Source organism: Mesoplodon mirus (genome assembly GCF_964341445.2).
Source record: "Mesoplodon mirus genome assembly, chromosome: 5".
Taxonomy (NCBI): Eukaryota; Metazoa; Chordata; class Mammalia; order Artiodactyla; family Ziphiidae; genus Mesoplodon; species Mesoplodon mirus.
In genome coordinates, this window is record NC_138980.1 from 33,735,511 (window position 1) to 33,753,303 (window position 17,793).

The 17,793-nt window shown below is 48.7% G+C and overlaps 1 protein-coding gene across 7 annotated transcripts in view; it reads left to right on the forward strand.

Moving 5' to 3' along the window:
- Positions 1 to 15,086: 15,086 nt before the first annotated feature.
- DOT1L (DOT1 like histone lysine methyltransferase) overlaps positions 15,087 to 17,793 on the forward strand; it is a 58,053-nt gene continuing 55,346 nt past the window's right edge. For 6 of the 7 annotated variants that reach the window (XM_082623557.1, XM_082623559.1, XM_082623552.1 and 3 more), the window contains exon 1: positions 15,087 to 15,416. In XM_082623557.1, coding sequence (XP_082479683.1) covers positions 15,336 to 15,416 — 81 coding nt within the window. In that variant the 5' untranslated portion in view covers positions 15,087 to 15,335. The remainder of the gene's footprint in view (positions 15,417 to 17,793) is intronic. The other variant, XM_082623555.1, reaches the window with a different exon arrangement.

Consider the following 17,793-nt stretch of genomic DNA (forward strand, 5'->3'; position numbering starts at 1 on the left):
ATCAGTGTTTCATGGGGACAGAGTTTCAGTTTGGGAAGATGAGAAAGTTCTGGACATGATGGTGGAGATGGTTGCCCAACAATGTGAATGTGCTTAATGCCATTGAATTGTCACTTTAAAATGATTAAAATTGTAAATTTTATGTTATGTGTATTTTACCAAATTTAAAATTTTTTAATTTTATTTAATTAATTTATTTTTGGCTGCACCACGTGGCAAATGGGATCTTAGTTCCCTGACCAGGCGTCGAACCCGTGCCCCCTACAGTGGAAGCCCAGAGTCTTAACCACTGGACTGCCAGGGAAGTCCCTCCCATAATTTTTTTAAAAAGCACATCTGGAGATTCCAGGGATCCTATGTGGCTGACCAGATGGCTTCTGGAGGCTGCCATGAGGTCAAAATAGCAGAACAGAATTTGTTTTTTGTTTATTTTCCCTTTGTTTTTAATCAGCATGCTCAAACCAACTGGTATAATTTGAAGCCCAAACCTGGACACTTGACCTTGCCTAATTCCTAAGAGACGTGTCAGTAAAGGGAGCGCTTCCTTCAGTTACAGACCTCCCCTACTGCACATCCATTGAGAGTCTCTAAGTGCAAAAATATTTAGAGGCTCCAGGAAAGATCCAAGATATGGGCTGCCCTAGAACTTGAGGATGACCCCCAGCTTGAGACCAAGTAAGGATCTGGAGATAAGGAGGCCTGGGGTGTAGTTAGCAAGACAAAGCAGGAGCTAGAACTTCAGAGACCCTCAACTCTCTCTAGAGACAAACTGGGGGTGTGGGGGTGTGGATTTCAGTACCACGGAGAGCGCCAAGCTGCCCAGAAAGAGACAAGAGCCCAGATCCTGCTGAAGTGGGGAGGACACAACAGCCTGGACTAAGGGGGCAGAGGAGATGCAACCTCAGACCCCAGGGACTTTATGGGGAACGTGGAGTGCCCTAAAATAGCTCCGCCTACTTTACTTAGTGAAAGACCGGGTTTCCACTTTTCTAAACCCTGCATTCAGCCCTCCACTGCCTTCCTCCTGTCCACAGGCACTTGGGGCCCTGACAATCACAGCTCTGGTGAATAGCCTGGGCTCTGGAGTTAGACCACCCAGACCAACCACTGACTAGTCCCTTGTGACCCAAGCAAGTCACTGAACTCATGGAATGTTTTATAAAATATGGTAGGCAGGTAAAAGGGCCTCCCCGCAAAAGATGTCTACATCCTAGTCCCCAGAAGCTGTGAATATGTTAGGATAAAAAGGAATTAAATAAACAACAAGGTCCTACTGTATAGCACAGGGAACTATATTCAATATCCTGTGTCAAATCATAACAGAAAAGAATATGAAAAAAATGTATATACTTTTCTATACAGGAGAATTTTTTTTTTTTTTTTTTTTGCCGTACGTGGTCCTCTCACTGTTGTGGCCTCTCCCGTTGCGGGGCACAGGCTCCGGACGTGCAGGCTCAGCGGCCATGGCTCACGCGTCCAGCTGCTCCGCGGCATGTGGGATCCTCCCGGACCGGGGCACGAACCCATATCCCCTGCATCGGCAGGCGGACTCTCAACCACTGCACCACCAGGGAAGCCCTAGGAGAAATTTTAAAAAATATTTATGTATGTATATATGCACGGCTGCGCCGTGTCCTAACTGTGGCACATGGGATCTTCAGTGCGGCATGCGGGATCTCTTAGTTGTGGCATGTGGGAGCTAGTTCCCTGACCAGGGATTGAACCTGGCCCCCTGCATTGGGAGCTCGGAGTTTTACCACTGGACCACCAGGGAAGTCCCTGTACAGCAGAAATTAACACAACATTGTAAATCAACTATACTTAAGGGACTTCCCTGGTGGCGCAGTGCTTAAGAATCCACCTGCCAATGCGGGGGACATGGGTTCGAGCCCTGGTCCGGGAAGATCCCACATGCCGCGGAGCAACTAAGCCCACGAGCCACAACTACTGAGCCCACGTGCCACAACTACTGAAGCCCGTGCACCTAGAGCCCGTGCTCCGCAACAATAGAAGCCACCGCAATGAGAAGCCCACGCACTGCAACGAAGAGTAGCCCCCTCTCACTGCAACTAGAGAAAGCCTGCACGCAGCAATGAAGACCCAACGCAGCCAAAAATAAATTTAAAAAAAATCAACTATACTTCAATAAAATTTTTTTAAAAAGAATTAACATTAGAGGTGGAATTCACATTGTGATTTAGCTGACCTTGTTGAGAGACCAACTGGGGATTTTATCTTAAACAGGGAGTTTATCCTGGTTTATGCTGGTAGACACAAGGTAATCCCAAGGCTCTTTTTTTTTTTTTTTTTTTTTTTTACGGTAGCCACGAATTGCTAATTCTTGTCACCAACACAATTTACACTTGACTGCTTTTTTTTTTCTTTTTATTAGTTTCTGCTTTATAACAAAGTGAATCAGTCATACATATACATCTGTTCCCACATCCCTTCCCTCATGCATCTCCCTCCCTCCCACCCTCCCCATCCCACCCCTCCAGGCGGTCACAAAGCACCGAGCTGATCTCCCTGTGCTCTGCGGCTGCTTCCCACTATCTATCTACCCTACGTTTGGTAGTGTACATATGTCCATGCCTCTCTTTCGCTTTGTCACAGCTTACCCTTCCCCCTCCCCATATCCTCAAGTCCATTCTCAAGTAGGTCTGTGTCTTTATTCCCGTTTTACCCCTAGGTTCTTCATGACATTTTTTTTTAAATTCCGTATATATGTGTTAGCATACGGTATTTGTCTTTCTCTTTCTGACTTACTTCACTCTGTATGACAGACTCTAGGTCTATCCACCTCATTACAAATAGCTCAGTTTCATTTGTTTTTATGGCTGAGTAATATTCCATTGTATATATGTGCCACATCTTCTTTATCCATTCATCCGATGATGGACACTTAGGTTGTTTCCAGCTCCGGGCTATTGTGAATAGAGCTGCGATGAACATTTTGGTACATGTCTCTTTTTGAATTATGGTTTTCTCAGGGTATATGCCCAGTAGTGGGATTGCTGGGTCATATGGTAGTTCTATTTGTAGTTTTTTAAGGAACCTCCATACCGTTCTCCATAGTGGCTGTACCAATTCACATTCCCACCAGCAGTGCAAGAGTGTTCCCTCTTCTCCACACCCTCTCCAGCATTTATTGTTTCTAGATTTCTTGATGATGGCCATTCTGACTGGTGTGAGATGATATCTCATTGTAGTTTTGATTTGCATTTCTCTAATGATTAATGATGTTGAGCATTCTTTCATGTGTTTGTTGGCAGTCTGTATATCTTCTTTGGAGAAATGCCTATTTAAGTCTTCTGCCCATTTTTGGATTGGGTTGTTTGTTTTTTTGCTATTGAGCTGCATGAGCTGCTTATAAATTTTGGAGATTAATCCTTTGTCAGTTGCTTCATTTGCAAATATTTTCTCCCATTCTGAGGGTTGTCTTTTGGTCTTGTTTATGGTTTCCCAAGGCTCTTGAAAAATGGAAAAAGGCCAGAGGGATGGCAGCATAAGGACTCAGCCTGATGTTGCTGACTTTGAACATGGAGGAAAGGGCCATGAGCCAAGGGTTGCAGGCAGTTCCCAGTAGCTGAAAAGAGGAAGGGAATGGATCCCACCCCAGACCCTTTAGGGAGGAATGCAGCCCTGATGACACCTCGATTTTAGCCCAGTGTACTAGTCAATGTTCTCCAGGGAAACAATGTATGTATGATAATGAATTTGTGTTGTTTTAAGCCACTAACTTTGTGGCCCTTTGTTGCAGCAGCTGTAGGAAACAGATATGAAAAGAATGTCTCCCACGGGGGTCCTTGAAGGATCGAATGAGGATTGTGTGTAAAGTGTGTGGTGCAGCCCAGGCATGCAGTAGTCGCTCAGTAATTGGAGGTGTTTTAGTTGCCTAAGTCCCCAGTAGCAGGGAACTCAGAGACTCTGGGCTCCAGAGGGGTCGGCAGGCTGGACTTTGGCCCAGCAGAGCCAATGTGATTCTTCTGTTCTCTGCAGCCCTTGCTGTCCCTCTGTTGCAGGAAGGGGGACCCCTTCCAGGGCCCGAGAGTGGGCTCTTGCCTAAGACTCAGCAGTGAATTGTCCGAGGAGACACATATGCTGACAAAGCAAGAGACTTTATTGGGAAGGGGCGCCCAGGCAGAAAGCAGCAGGGTAAGGGAACCTAGGAGAACTGCTCTGCTACGGGGCTCACAGTCTCGGGTTTTATGATAATGGGGTTAATTTCCGGGTTATCTCTGGCCAATCATTCATTTTTTTCCTAGATATTTATTTATAGGCTTCCCTGGTGGTGCAGTGGTTGAGAGTCCGCCTGCCGATGCAGGGGACACGGGCTCGTGCCCCGGTCCGGGAAGATCCCACATGCCACGGAGCGACTGGGCCTGTGAGCCATGGCCGCTGAGCCTGCGTGTCCGGAGCCTGTGCTCTGCAACAGGAGAGGCCACAACAGTGAGAGGCCCGTGTACCGCAAAAACAAACAAACAAACAAACTAAGAAAAGAACTACCATGTGACCCAGCAATCCCACTACTGGGCATATACCCTGAGAAAACCATAATTCAAAAAGAGTCATGTACCACAATGTTAATTGCAGGTCTATTTACAATAGCCAGGACATGGAAGCAACCTAAGTGTCCATGGACAGAGGAATGGATAAAGAAGACGTGGCTCATATATACAATGGAATATTACTCAGCCATAAAAAGAAATGAAATTGAGTCATTTGTAGTGAGGTGGATGGACCTAGAGTCGGTCATACAGAGTGAAGTAAGTCAGAAAGAGAAAAACAAATGCCATATGCTAACCCATATATATGGACTCTAAAAAAAAATGGTACTGGTTATTGTAAAAAATTGTCCTGGCTAATAATTAGTGTGTAGATCAGCAATTTGGACTGGGCCTAGCTGAGCAGTTCCCCTGCTGGTCTTGCCAGGAGTTACTCACATATATATGCTCATTTAGCTGGTGGGCGGCAGGCTGGTTGCTCTAGAGGGCTTCAGCTGGGCTGGCTCATCTCTGATCCTGTCCTCCAGAAGGCAAACCAGACTTCAGTACAGTATATCCTGATGTTCCTGTAAGAGGACAAGGATGGAAGTTTCCAGACCTCTTGAGGCCATTTGGAGAGCCTTTAAGGGCCCATGCTTTCTCCCCTAAGGAGGATTGATTAAAGACAGGGTCTAGAGTTCTGAAAACATACACCCGTGCCCCACTGACCCCAGGCTTGATGATGCATAGCAGTTATCTGCTGCTGCATACAAACCAGCACACAACTTAGAACATCCACCATGTAATACGCTCCTTGCCCTGTAGATCAGCAATTTTTAAAATTTTTTGATTGGAGTAGAGTTGCTTTACAATGTTGTGTTAGTTTCTGCTACACAGAACAGAAAACCATGGCAGAAAACCACAAAAAAGATGAAAAGACAACCCTCAGAATGGGAGAAAATATTTGCAAAGGAAGCAACTGACAAAGGATTAATCTCCAAAATATACAAGCAGCTCATGCAGCTCAATATCAAAAAAACAACCCAATCCAAAAATGGGCAGAAGACCTAAATAGACATTTCTCCCAAGAAGATATACAGATGGCCAAGAAACACATGAAAAGATGCTCAACATCACTAATCATTAGAGAAATGCAAATCAAAACTACAGTGAGGGGGCTTCCCTGGTGGCGCAGTGGTTGAGAGTCCGTCTGCCGATGCAGGGGATACGGGTTCGTGCCCTGGTCTGGGAAGATCCCACATGCCGCAGAGAGGCTGGGCCCGTGAGCCATGGCCGCTGAGCCTGCACGTCCGGAGCCTGTGCTCCGCAACGGGAGAGGCCACAACAGTGAGAGGCCCGCGTACTGCAAAAAAAAACAAAAACAAACAAACAAACAAAAACTACAGTGAGGTATCAGCTCATACTGGTTAGAATGAAAGAGAAAAACAAGTATAGTATATTAATGCATATATGTGGAATCTGAAAAAATTGGTATAGACGGTCTTATTTACAAAGCAGAAACAGAGACACTGATGTAGAGAACAAAAATATGGACACCAAGGGGGAAGAGGGGGGTGGGATGAATTGGGAGATTGAGATGGACATATATACACTATTGATACTATGTATAAAATAGATAACTAATGAGAACCTACTGTAGAGTACAGGGAACTCTACTCAGTGCTCTGTGGTGACTTAAATGGGAAGGAAATCCAAAAAAGAGAGGGAGGATATATGTATGTGTATAACTAATTCACTTTGCTGTAGCAGAAACTAACACAACATTTTAAAGCAACTATATTCCAATAAAAAATTTTTGAAAAATTGCTGATCTACAGAGCAAAGGAGCGTATTACATGGTGGATGTTCTAAGTTGTGTGCTGGTTTGTATGCAGCAGCAGATAACTGCTCTGCATAATCAAGCCTGGGGTCAGTGGGGCAGGGGTGTATGTTTTGAGCACTCTAGAGGGAGACCCTGTAAACACACACGGCAGAGCGTGGGGATGTGCACAGTCCTCTGTATGTACGTGTGTGTGTGCAGATGTTTCTTCTGCACACCCCTCAGCACCTTGCTTTTTTCTTAGAACGTATTGTGTCCATCTTTCTCCATGAGGACATCTGTCCAAAGTTACATCTGCTGGATGACCTTCACCTTGACATACAGATTTCTCATCCTCCTTCCCTGCTGAGACAGATGCATCCGTGCTTCCAGTCTTGCCAAGAATGAGCTCACTGACCCCAGGACAAAGGAAAGGAGGCATCGGGAATGCATCAAGAGGACGCTGAGAGGGGTCCAGATTTCTGGGGCAGAAGCTTTGCCTGCAAAGCTGGTTATTATGATTGTATTTACTACCACTGTTTTTCTTTTAACTGTGATAAAATATACATAAACATAAAATGTACCATCTTAACCTTTTTTTTTTGCGGTACGCGGGCCTCTCACTGCTGTGGCCTCTCCCATTGCGGAGCACAGGCTCCGGATGCGCAGGCTCAGCGGCCATGGCTCACAGGCGCAGCCCCTCCGCGGCATGTGGGATTTTCCCAGACCGGGGCATGAACCCGTGTCCCCTGCATTGGCAGGCGGACTCTCAACCACTGCGCCACCAGGGAAGCCCCATCTTAACCATTTTTAAGTGCACAGCTCACTGGTATTAAGTACATTCCCATTGTTGGACAGCCATCCCCACCATCCATCTCCAGAACTTTCTCATCTTCCCAAACTGAAACTCTGTCCCCATGAAACACTGACTCCCCAGCCCCTGGCCCCCCCCAGCTACTTCCTGTCTCTGACTCTCTAGGACCTCGTGTGAGTGCAATCAGACAGTATTTATCCTTTTGTGCCTGGCTTATTTCACTGAGCATCATGTCCTCAGGGCTCATCCATGTTGTAATGAGTGTCAGAATCTCCTTCTTTGTAAGGCTAAATAATATTCCATTGTATGGTGGGACCGCATTTGGTTTGCCCACTCATCTGTTGATGGAAATTTGAGGTGTTTCTGCTTTTTGCATATTGTGAATGGTGCTGCTATGAACATGGGTGTACAAATATCTCTTTGAGTCCCTGTTTTCCATTCTTTTGGCTCTCTGCCTAGGAATAGAGTTTAGTGAATCATATGGCAATTCTATGTTTAACTTTGTGAGGACCCACCAAACTGTTTTCCACAGTGGCTGCACCATGTTACACTTCTACCATCGCAGACCTAGTTTTATTTTATTCTTCTCTTTCATTTTTATTTCAGGTATGATATACATACAAAAAGGACACAGATTACCAAGTGACCAGTTCAATAAATTTCTATCTACCTATCTAAAATCTAACTATCCATCTCTTTCTCTAAGTAACCAGCCCCCAAGAAGTCTATATGCCCATTCTCAGTCAATATCCCCCAAAGGAGGATATTGTGGTGCAGTGGTTGGGAGTCCCTTGTGGTGCAGTGGTTGGGAGTCCGCCTGCCGATGCAGGGGACACGGGTTCGTGCCCCGGTCCGGGAAGATCCCACATGCCGCGGAGCAAAAAAAAAAAAAAAAAAAAAAAGGCTAAGATGGTACATTTTATGTTTATGTATATTTTATCACAGTTAAAAGAAAAACAGTGGTAAAATTCCCCAGAGAAAACCTCTGTCTGACTTCTAATTTCATCAGTTTCTCCTGTTTTGGAACTTCATGTAAATGGAGTTCTAAAGTATGTCCTCTTTGCTGTGTGACAGCCTTCACCCAACCTTCGTATTTTGAGGTTCATCCAGGCTGCTGTGTGTAGTGGCAGTCCTCTCCTTTGCGATACCAGCTATGAATGTACCACAGTTTATTCACCCGCTGTCTTCTTTTTTTTATTCATTTATTTATTTATTTATTTATTTATTTATTTAGGCTGTGTCAGGTCTTAGTTGTGGCACGCAGGATCTAGATCCAACCTGGGCCCCCTGCATTGGGAGCACGGAGTCTTAACCACTGGACCACCAGGGAAGTCCCTCACCCGTTGTCTTCTGAAAGGACATTTACATTATTTCCAGTTGTTGGCTACTGTGAATAGAACCACCATGGACGTTCTGGTGCACGTCCTTTAGAAGGGAGTAGACATGTTCCTCTTGGGTGTGCCCTTTGGAGGGAAACTGCTGAGACCTGGAGTAGTAATGTCAGCTCTGGTGGATCCTGCTGGACAGTTTTCCAAAGTGGCTGCTCCAATCTGCACTCCCACCAGGAAGATACGGGTGTTCCAGTGGCTCCCATCTGAACCAGCACTCCGCGTTGTCTGTCTCTTTAATTTTGGCTCTTTGAGGAAGAGGAATGTCCACCCGAGGGTTAAAAGACAATACTAGGGACTTCCTTGGTGGCGCAGTGGTTAAGAATCCGCCTGCCAATGCAGGGGACATGGGTTCGAGCTCTGGGCCGGGAAGATCCCACATGCCGTGGAGACCTAAGCTCGCGCCAACAACTACTGAGCCTGCACTCTAGAGCCCGCGAGCCACAACTACTGAGCCTGCGAGCCACAACTACTGAAGGCCGCATGCCTAGAGCCCGTGCTCCAGAACAAGAGAAGCCACTGCAATGAGAAGCCCGCGCACCACAACGAAGAGTAGCCCCCGCTCACGGCAACTAGAGAAAGCCCGCACGCAGCAACGAAGACCAAACGCAGAAAAAAAAAAAAAAAAGACGATACTGGCCAGGTGATCAAGGGTAAGTTCATTTGTCATAAGTCCCATTGATGGTGTGTATCCTTGATGTGACCTGAGGAGAATGGCATTTTTAACTCTGTCTGGATCTTCCGCCCCATAACTCCAGACCAACCATAAGAAAAACATCAGAAAACAAACAAACAGAGGGAAAAAAATACCTGACCAGTCCTCCTCAAAACTTTCAAGGTATCAAAACCCAGGGATGTCTGAGACATGTCACAGCCCAGAGGAAACTGGGACAGAAAAAGGACCTTAGGGGAAAACTAGGGAAATTCTAATAAAGTGTGGACTTTAGTTAACCGTAACGTATCCATCTTGGTTCCTTAGTTGGATAAATATGTCGTACTAATGTGTTGGAAATAGGGGTACTGGGTCGGGGTCCACTGGCACTCTGTACACTCTGTACAGATCTTTGCAACTTTTTTGTAACTCTAAGCTATTCTAAAATTAAGCAAGTGCTAAACAGAGATAAGAATGTTATTTTCTTGATTTGAACATGCCTGAGTTTCTTTTCATGGTCACATTTTTGCTATCTGGATGTGTCTTGGAATCAGTAGCAAAGGAGATTTGCCAGCCCCTGGGAAGATGTGGTTGGTTTGCAGGTGGCTTGCTCTGGAGCTGAAGACTACGGTGGGAAGTCTGCAGCCTTGGGCTGCACTTAGAACCATGGGAGGGGACGGGCCAGCTCAGTTAGGGATGGAACCTATAAATAAGAGTTTTTTTCTTTTCCATTATGGCTTATCACAGGATATTGAATATAGTTCCCCGTGCTAGACAGTAGGACCTTGTAGTTTATCCATCCTATATTTAATAGTTTGCATCTGCTAACCCCAAACTCCCAATCCAACCCCCCCAAACTCCCAATCCAACCCTCCCTCACTCTTTCTCCCCCCTTGGCAACCACAAGTCTGTTCTCTATGTCTGTGAGTCTGTTTTTGTTTCGTAGACAAGTTCATTTGTGTCATATTTTAGATTTCACATATAAGTGAGATCATATGATATTTGTCTTTCTCTGTCTGACTTACTTCACTTAGTATGATAATCTCTAGGTCCATCCACTTTGCTGCAAATAGCATTATTTCCTTCTTTTTATGCCTGAATAATATTCCATTGTATATATGTACCACATCTTCTTTATCCATTCATCCATCAGTGGACACTTAGGTTGCTTCCATGTCTTGGCTATTGTAAACAGTGCTGCAGTGAACACTGGGGTGCATGTGTCTTTTCTTTCTTTCTTTTTTTTTGTCACACAGCATGCGGGATCTTAGTTCCCCAACCAGAGATGGAACCCATGCCCCCTGCACTGGAAGCGCGGAGTCTTAACCACTGGACCACCAGGGAAATCCCAGGGGTGCATGCATTTTTTCGAATTAGAGTTTTCTCCAGATCTATGCCCAGGAGTGGAATTGCAGGACCCTATGGCAGCTCTATCTGTTCTCTGCACGTCTCATATCAACAACCTTCATTCCAATCCTTGCTCTCAACGTCATATTCGGGGAACCTAACCTGTGACAGGGACCTTGACAAGAAGAAATGGCTCAGGGAAAAGCTACCTGCACAGGGAAGAGACAGAGGCCGTCGACCCTGGGGTGAGGCGGGGAGGGTGGGCACAGAGATTTGTCATTTCACCCCCGATACTCATCTCAGCCTTCCTGGCTACCCCACTCTAGGTCACCTCGGGATACAGAGGTGACCCAGATAGAGTCCCTGCCTGTGCAGGAATCTGGGGGCACCAGCAGGTCTGAATAATGTTAGTGCAGGGTCTCCCCCGTGGCACTGGGGTTATTTGGGGCGGGTCATCCTCTGCTGGGGGCCCCTCCTGGGCACTGTGTGGGGTTGAGCAGCATCCCTGGTCTCACCCATTTGATTCCAGGGGCCCCTCCCTCCCAGGTGTGACAACCACAGATTTTCCCAGGACACCACGGAAGAACTGGGTGAGGTAGGGGCAGGATGGCCCTGGGCAAGGACAGCTGTGTTGAAGCAACCAGCCTGGCCCAGGGCAAGGTCTGCTCCAATCCTGTCAGCGCCTACATTTAGAACTGCCCCTTTCCTCTCCCACCTCCTCTGCCCTTCAGTGGTCTCTGAGACATCATCCCCATGTAATAAATCACATCTTCTCAGTTTACTGTTTGCTGCCCTCGCTAGAACGTGAGCTCTTTGAGGAGAGGGATGTTGTTACGTCCCCAGCACCTAGGAGAGTGTCTGCTGTGTAGTAGGTGCTTCATAAATACTTGCTGAATAAAGGAGTTGAATAAAGGGATGAGTGGATGAATGAATGAAGGTTACAATGGAAGGAAGGGGGAGATTCCCTTTCTGGCTCTCCGGGGTTGGCAGATCAAGTGAAAGATCCGTCCTAAATAGGCTGACCAGCCTTCTGGAGTTCCCCGGGACTGAGGGTTTCCCCAGAGTTCCAGCGCTCAAACCTGAGCGGTCCTGGGCAAACTGGGGGCGGGTGTTGGTCACCCTATGTAAACACAGTAACAATTCCAACGGCAATAGCAATGGTCAATGACCTCTACGGTCTTATTGACCAGGCACAGTTCTTTACCTGGCGGGGAAGGGTGGGCCGGGATTGGAATTCTGGTGATCCAGGGTGGGTGAGGGCACACCCTGGGCTTGTGTAGGGGAGTCCAGGAAGGTTCTGGAGGAAGTGACAGTGACACAGGAGGGAGGGAGGAGTCTAAGGAAGAACGTCCCACAGGACAACGTGTGCCAATGGCCCTGGGCCCAAGGTCACACCTGACCAGGGCTTGCTTTTTTTTTTCTAATTTACTTTTTCCCACATGGATATGCAATTGTCCTAATGCCATTTATTGAAAGCTCCTTAATTTCCCCACTTTCTGTCATATCAAGTTCTCATATATCTCTTTCTGGACCTTATTCTATACCATAGAGCTGTACGTCCCATCCTGCACCACTAGGGCTGTTTCATCACTGTAACTTTATTTTTTATTCATTTATTTTTTTGGCCGTGCCGTGCGACATGTGGGATTTTATTTCCCTGACCAGGGATCGAACCTGCGCCCCCTGCTGTGGAAGCTCGGCGTCTTAATCGCTGGACCTCCAGGGAAGTCCCCAGTGCTTGCTTTGACATCCATCGAATGGTGGGGGTGGGCAAGGGGAGAAGCGAGGCATCCTGTGTAGAAATGCAGGGTGGAGGGCAGGACAGATCGAGCGGGAGGGGGGGGAAGAGGCGGAGGAGGGAGGGAGGGAGGGCGGGGGAGAGACAGACAGAGAGTTTCCGGAGACAATAGCTCTGGCCGTGTCCTAGGGCATGAAAGCTGAAAATAGCTCCTAGTACCGGGAGCCTTGGAGCCGGAGCCTGGGAGCCAGGGTGACTGGCTCTCTTCCCTGGTGTGTGTGTGTGGGGGGGTGGCTCTGGGCTTCTCAGGCTGGGAATAGGGTGCACAGAGCAGGGACGGAGCAGGGACCCTTCTCCCTAGGACCTCGAGGGCCATCCTCAGCTCACAAAGCTGAGCCACTCCTGGCCCTATGAGTGGGGGGCTTATCTTCCCTGTCCCCTGGATCACACCCCCTCACACACAACTTCCCCGTGTGTGCTCCCAGCAACCAAGAGAATCTGTTTTTAAAAGATTTGGGGGAGGGGGGTAAACAAACAAACAAGAGCAGAATGCATACTTTTTCAGAATGGAAATGGCTCTGTGTAAACCCACCCCCAGGGTAACCACAGTCCTGACCTCTAACAACCTTGATGAGTCAGCCTTGGTCTGGGCTTGCGGATCCATGGAAGCTTCCTCATCCCCTCCTTCAGACCCCGTCTCTCCCTCGGCGTCTTTGTGAGAAGCACCAGGGGAAGTGGGACTGCTAGGCTGTACTGCTGCTAGAACTCCATCTGGGCTCCACCAGGCTCCAGCCCCCCACCCTGTGCACCTCTCTGACCCTGAGGCACCTCAACTGGTAGGAGCAGCATCACCTTCCCTCCTGGGACTTGTGACACTTAAGGGAGACACCAAAAGGATAAGCGTTTGGCTCCCTGGCTGGCAAAGAGCAGGTGCTCAATTGTCATAAGTGTCCGTATCAGTGAGGGTTCTCCAGACAAACAGAATCCACAGGGGGTGTGTGTATATACACACACATACATATGTACACGCATCCAAAAATATACAGCTGTTTATATATGCAGTATGCATACAGACATATACACATATAGTGTATACAATACACACATTTATACACACATATAAAATGCATAGTTTGTATATATACAGTATGTATACACACATATACACATAATACATACAATACATACAATACACACATACATATACACTATACATACACACGTATAAAATGCATAGTTTGTATATATACAGTACGTACACATACATATAACATATACAATATACACACCTAGGTACATATATATCACATATATATACACACATACAAAGATATATTAGGTGTGTATATACACAGTATACATACATACACATATACTATACATACACATATAATATATGCAATACATACAATACATACATATAGACACACATATACACCTACATATAAAAGCATATAGCATAAAAATATATATGTACTGTATATATAAATACACAGTATATATACATACATATATCATATATATAAAATATATACACGTATATACATACATACACACCTATATGTAAATATGCGCATGTATATACACATATAAATACATACGCAAGTATGTATATATACAGTATATACATATATACATATAATGCCTATACAACATATACACGTACAGGTATACAACATATATACACACCTATATATAAATATACACTGTATACATACATACATACAGTGTATATATACAGCATGTTCAATGTTCACATGTATAATACGTATGCTATATATATACACATACATACATATATACAATATATACACACAAATATATAGGTTTCTATGTATACTATATATAGTACTCACACATATACTACATACGCACGCACATATAAACATGTGTATATACATATATGTGTATGTACATACCTTATATTCAATATATATGCATGCGTACATACATATATATATAATATGGATACACACATATACAAATTAATAGGCGTGTATATATTCAGTATTTTTGGATATATAGTTTTGTTTTAAGGAGTTGACTCACGTGACCGTGTGGCAGGCAAGTCAGGGCAGGACTCTGGGCTGGAGAAACAGGGAAGAGCTGATGTCCGAAGGCCATTGGAGGAACAGTTCCCTCTTTCTACGGAACCTCATTTTTCTCTCGTCCTTCAACTGATTGACGAGGCCCACCCACGCCATGGCATTGACAATCTCCTTTACGCAAAGTGGACCGATTTCAGAGTTAATCTCATCTGAAAAATACCTTCCTGGCCATACCTGGAATGTTTGTGGTTGCCGGGGCCCCGCGCAGTGCGCACATGAGATTAACCATCCCCGTGGCGTTGATGACACTTTATTTTCTCGCCTGAGCATTGTCACTACTATTCCAATTAAAATGGCAGCGCCATGAGGGCAGGGCATTTCCTTTTTTGCCAGTACTGAGCGTCCAGGGTCTGGTGCCTAGCATAGGCTAAATACACGGCATTCTTGCGAACAGAAGCCGGGATTCCGGCTGTCACATTTAATGAGGAATTATAGTCATTACTGAGGTGTGTGTGTGGGGGGGGGTGTCACGGTACGCCAAGAGGCGGACTCGAACCCGCCACCGCAAGCCCCGAGGGGTCTCCCCGGGTCCCCACGTCGGGCCGGTGGGGTTGGCCGGGGGCAGCCGAGGACGTGCGTGCGTGCGTTCGTGCGTGCGTGAGAGCGGGCGAGCCCACGGGGCGGGGCTGAGGGGGGGGCGCGCGCGGAGCGGCGGGCGGGGCAGCGGGAGCGCGCCGCCTCTTCGCGCCGGGCCCCCCCGCGCGCGCGCCGCGAGTGGTTCAGCCCGGCCCCCGGCTCATTGTGCTCGCTTCACGCCGGCTCAAGATGGCGGCGGCGCTGGAGGCTCCGGGCCTGTGACCACAAAGAGGGAGCCGGGGGCCGGACGGGAGCGCGGCGGCGGCGGCTGAGGCCCAGGCCAGGCCCCCTCCCCTCAGCCCGCCCGCCCGCCCTCCTCCGCCCGCCCGCCTGCCCCGCCCCCGCCGGCGGCGCCCCGCCCCTCCCCCAACCGCCCGACTAGCATGGTGCGGCGGCCGCGCGCGCAGACATGGGGGAGAAGCTGGAGCTGAGGCTCAAGTCGCCCGTGGGGGCTGAGCCCGCCGTCTACCCGTGGCCGCTGCCGGTCTACGTGAGTGCCGCCCGTCCCCTCCCCCAGGACCCCCGCCCCTCTTCCCCCACGGCGCGCGCTGGGCCCACCGAGAAACGGAGCGACTCGAGTCCCCAGACCCTCTTTGGACCCTCCTTCCCGCCCCGCCGTGGTTCTCCGCGGCCGTTTCCAGCCCCCGCGCGCAGGGTGGGCAGAGGGGAGCCGGAGCCGGCCGGGGGCGCAGACTCGGCCGCGGGGACCCCGCGCTTCCGAGGGGCGCCCGAGCCGGGCTGCCGTTGGCTCTGCCGGGCTGGGGACCCCGGTCCCCCGGGCCTGGACTGCCGGCGGGCTTGCCCTTCCGTACTTTATGATCTGACATGTAGGGTTTCTTCTTCCTGGTAGTTTATTCTTGGCGCTGTCAACATGCTTAGCTTTTTTATTTTTGAGGACACCCTTTTCTCCCTCTTTCCAGTTTTTTGTGTTTTTGTTTTGTTTTAGTTAGGCATTTTGTCCCTCTGATCTTGAGTGGCAGGACTGGCTGGACCTTTGGAAAGGAGACATTCTGTTCCCTGATCATGAGTGGGTGGGCTGGCAGGACCCTAGGAGAGGAGACGTTCTGTCCCCTAATTCGAGTGGCCTTTGGAAAATGACAGGCCAAATGGAAGTTTACACAGGCGTCCCGGTGATTCCAGAAATGCAGGGTGCCCGGCCGGGTGGGCGCCCGGCCTCTCGTCCCCGGTGGCGGCGTGGTGCGCGTGTTCGTGACCCAGGGTCCACGTTTGGGCCCTGCAGCCCGCCTTCGGGAGGGAAAGCGCAGCGGGCGCCGTGGGCCGGCGCCTTTGGGGCGCTCTTTCGCGCGCTCGGCTTGCGGGGGACCGGCCTCCAGGGACCCGGCGGGGAAGCCCGCGCGCCCCGCCCCTCGCGCGGGCTCCGTGTGTGTCAGTTTGTGGAAACTGTGTCGCGGCCGGGGGCGGGGTCGGGACGCTGGGACCGCCCGGGAGCCGATGTTGGCTCCGGGCCGCGGTTCTTCCCGGTTCTCCGAGATCGGAGGGTTTCCAGCCCGCCACTGCGCACCGGCACTTTCTATTTTTGCTCTTCCTGCGCCCGGAGGCGCGGCTGAGCCCGGGCTCTGGCTTTTCCGGTTGGGTAGCTCCGGGTGGCCCGGTGGGCGGCCTGAGCAGTGGGCAGGGCGGGGAGACATCCCAGGGCACGGAAACTGAAAGTGGGGAGAACCTTCAGAACTCCAGCTGATCCACTTGCCTCGCCTCCCCCGCCCCTCTTACTGCACTTGTCATGTACCGGTTGGCTGGCCGGCGCATTTTTCAAAATGTAATAATTTGTTTATCCTTAGTAGCCGTGAAGCATAGTTCACTTGTAGTGCACAGTTCTAGGAGTTTTGACAGATGATCGCCATCAGGCGGCAGAGCAATCCCGTCATCCCATTTGCTGCCCTTTGGCGCCAGCGTGCCTCTAGCCTCTTGGCCACTAATCTCCTCTCTGTCCCTAAGGTTTTGGCTTTTCCAGAAAGTCAGATAAACGGAACAACAGTATGTAGCTTTTTGATTCTGGCTGCTTTGGCTCAGCAAAACCTATCAGAGATTCATCCCTGTTTTTTTTTTTTTAATATTTATTTAGTTAGTTATTTACTTGGCTGTGGTGGGTCTTAGTTGCGGCACATGGGATCTTCATTGCCCTGTGCAGGATCTTTTAGTTGCAGCGTGCAGGATCTAGTTCCCTGAGCAGGGATGGACCCCGGGCCCCCTGCATTGGGAGCACGGAGTCTTAGCCACTGGACCACCAGGGAAGTCCGTCATCCCTGTTGTTGCGGGTATGAGGAGCCACTCCTTTTTCTGGCTGTGTTGTATTCCATTTTCCGTTTGTCCATTCGCCTGCGGGTGGCAGGACTTGTGGGATGTTTCCAGTTTTGAGGGGATCAGGAATAAAGCTGCTGTAAACATCCCAGGGCAGGTTTCCATGTGAACTTGGGTTTTTACCTCACTTGAGAAAATACTCAGGAGTGGGACTGGGGTCTGTGCTAAGTGTATGTTTAACAACCCTTCTGCATCTTAGAAATTGGTATTTTTGAATATTGGAAGAGTTTAGAAATCCACTGTGACCCAGCACCCAGGCACTTGAAACGAAGTTGAAAGTTCATCTGGAGATGGTCATGTCCCCGTCACTGTCTTTTATTCGAGGCAGAGCGAGGCCACAGATTTGTAACCCTTGTAAGGAAGGCCTCGTGTGTCCAGGCCCTGGCAGGACCTGGCTTTCTAGCGGTGGGCGGTTCTGAAGTGGAGAGCGTCTTTCCCTTGCTGGCCGGACCTCGCTTGGTAGGGTGCAGGGTGTGCTGCCTGCCTGGCCGGGCGCTCCTCCTGCTGGTCAGCAGCCGTTCCTGGTGTGTCTGTCCTACTACCAGGCA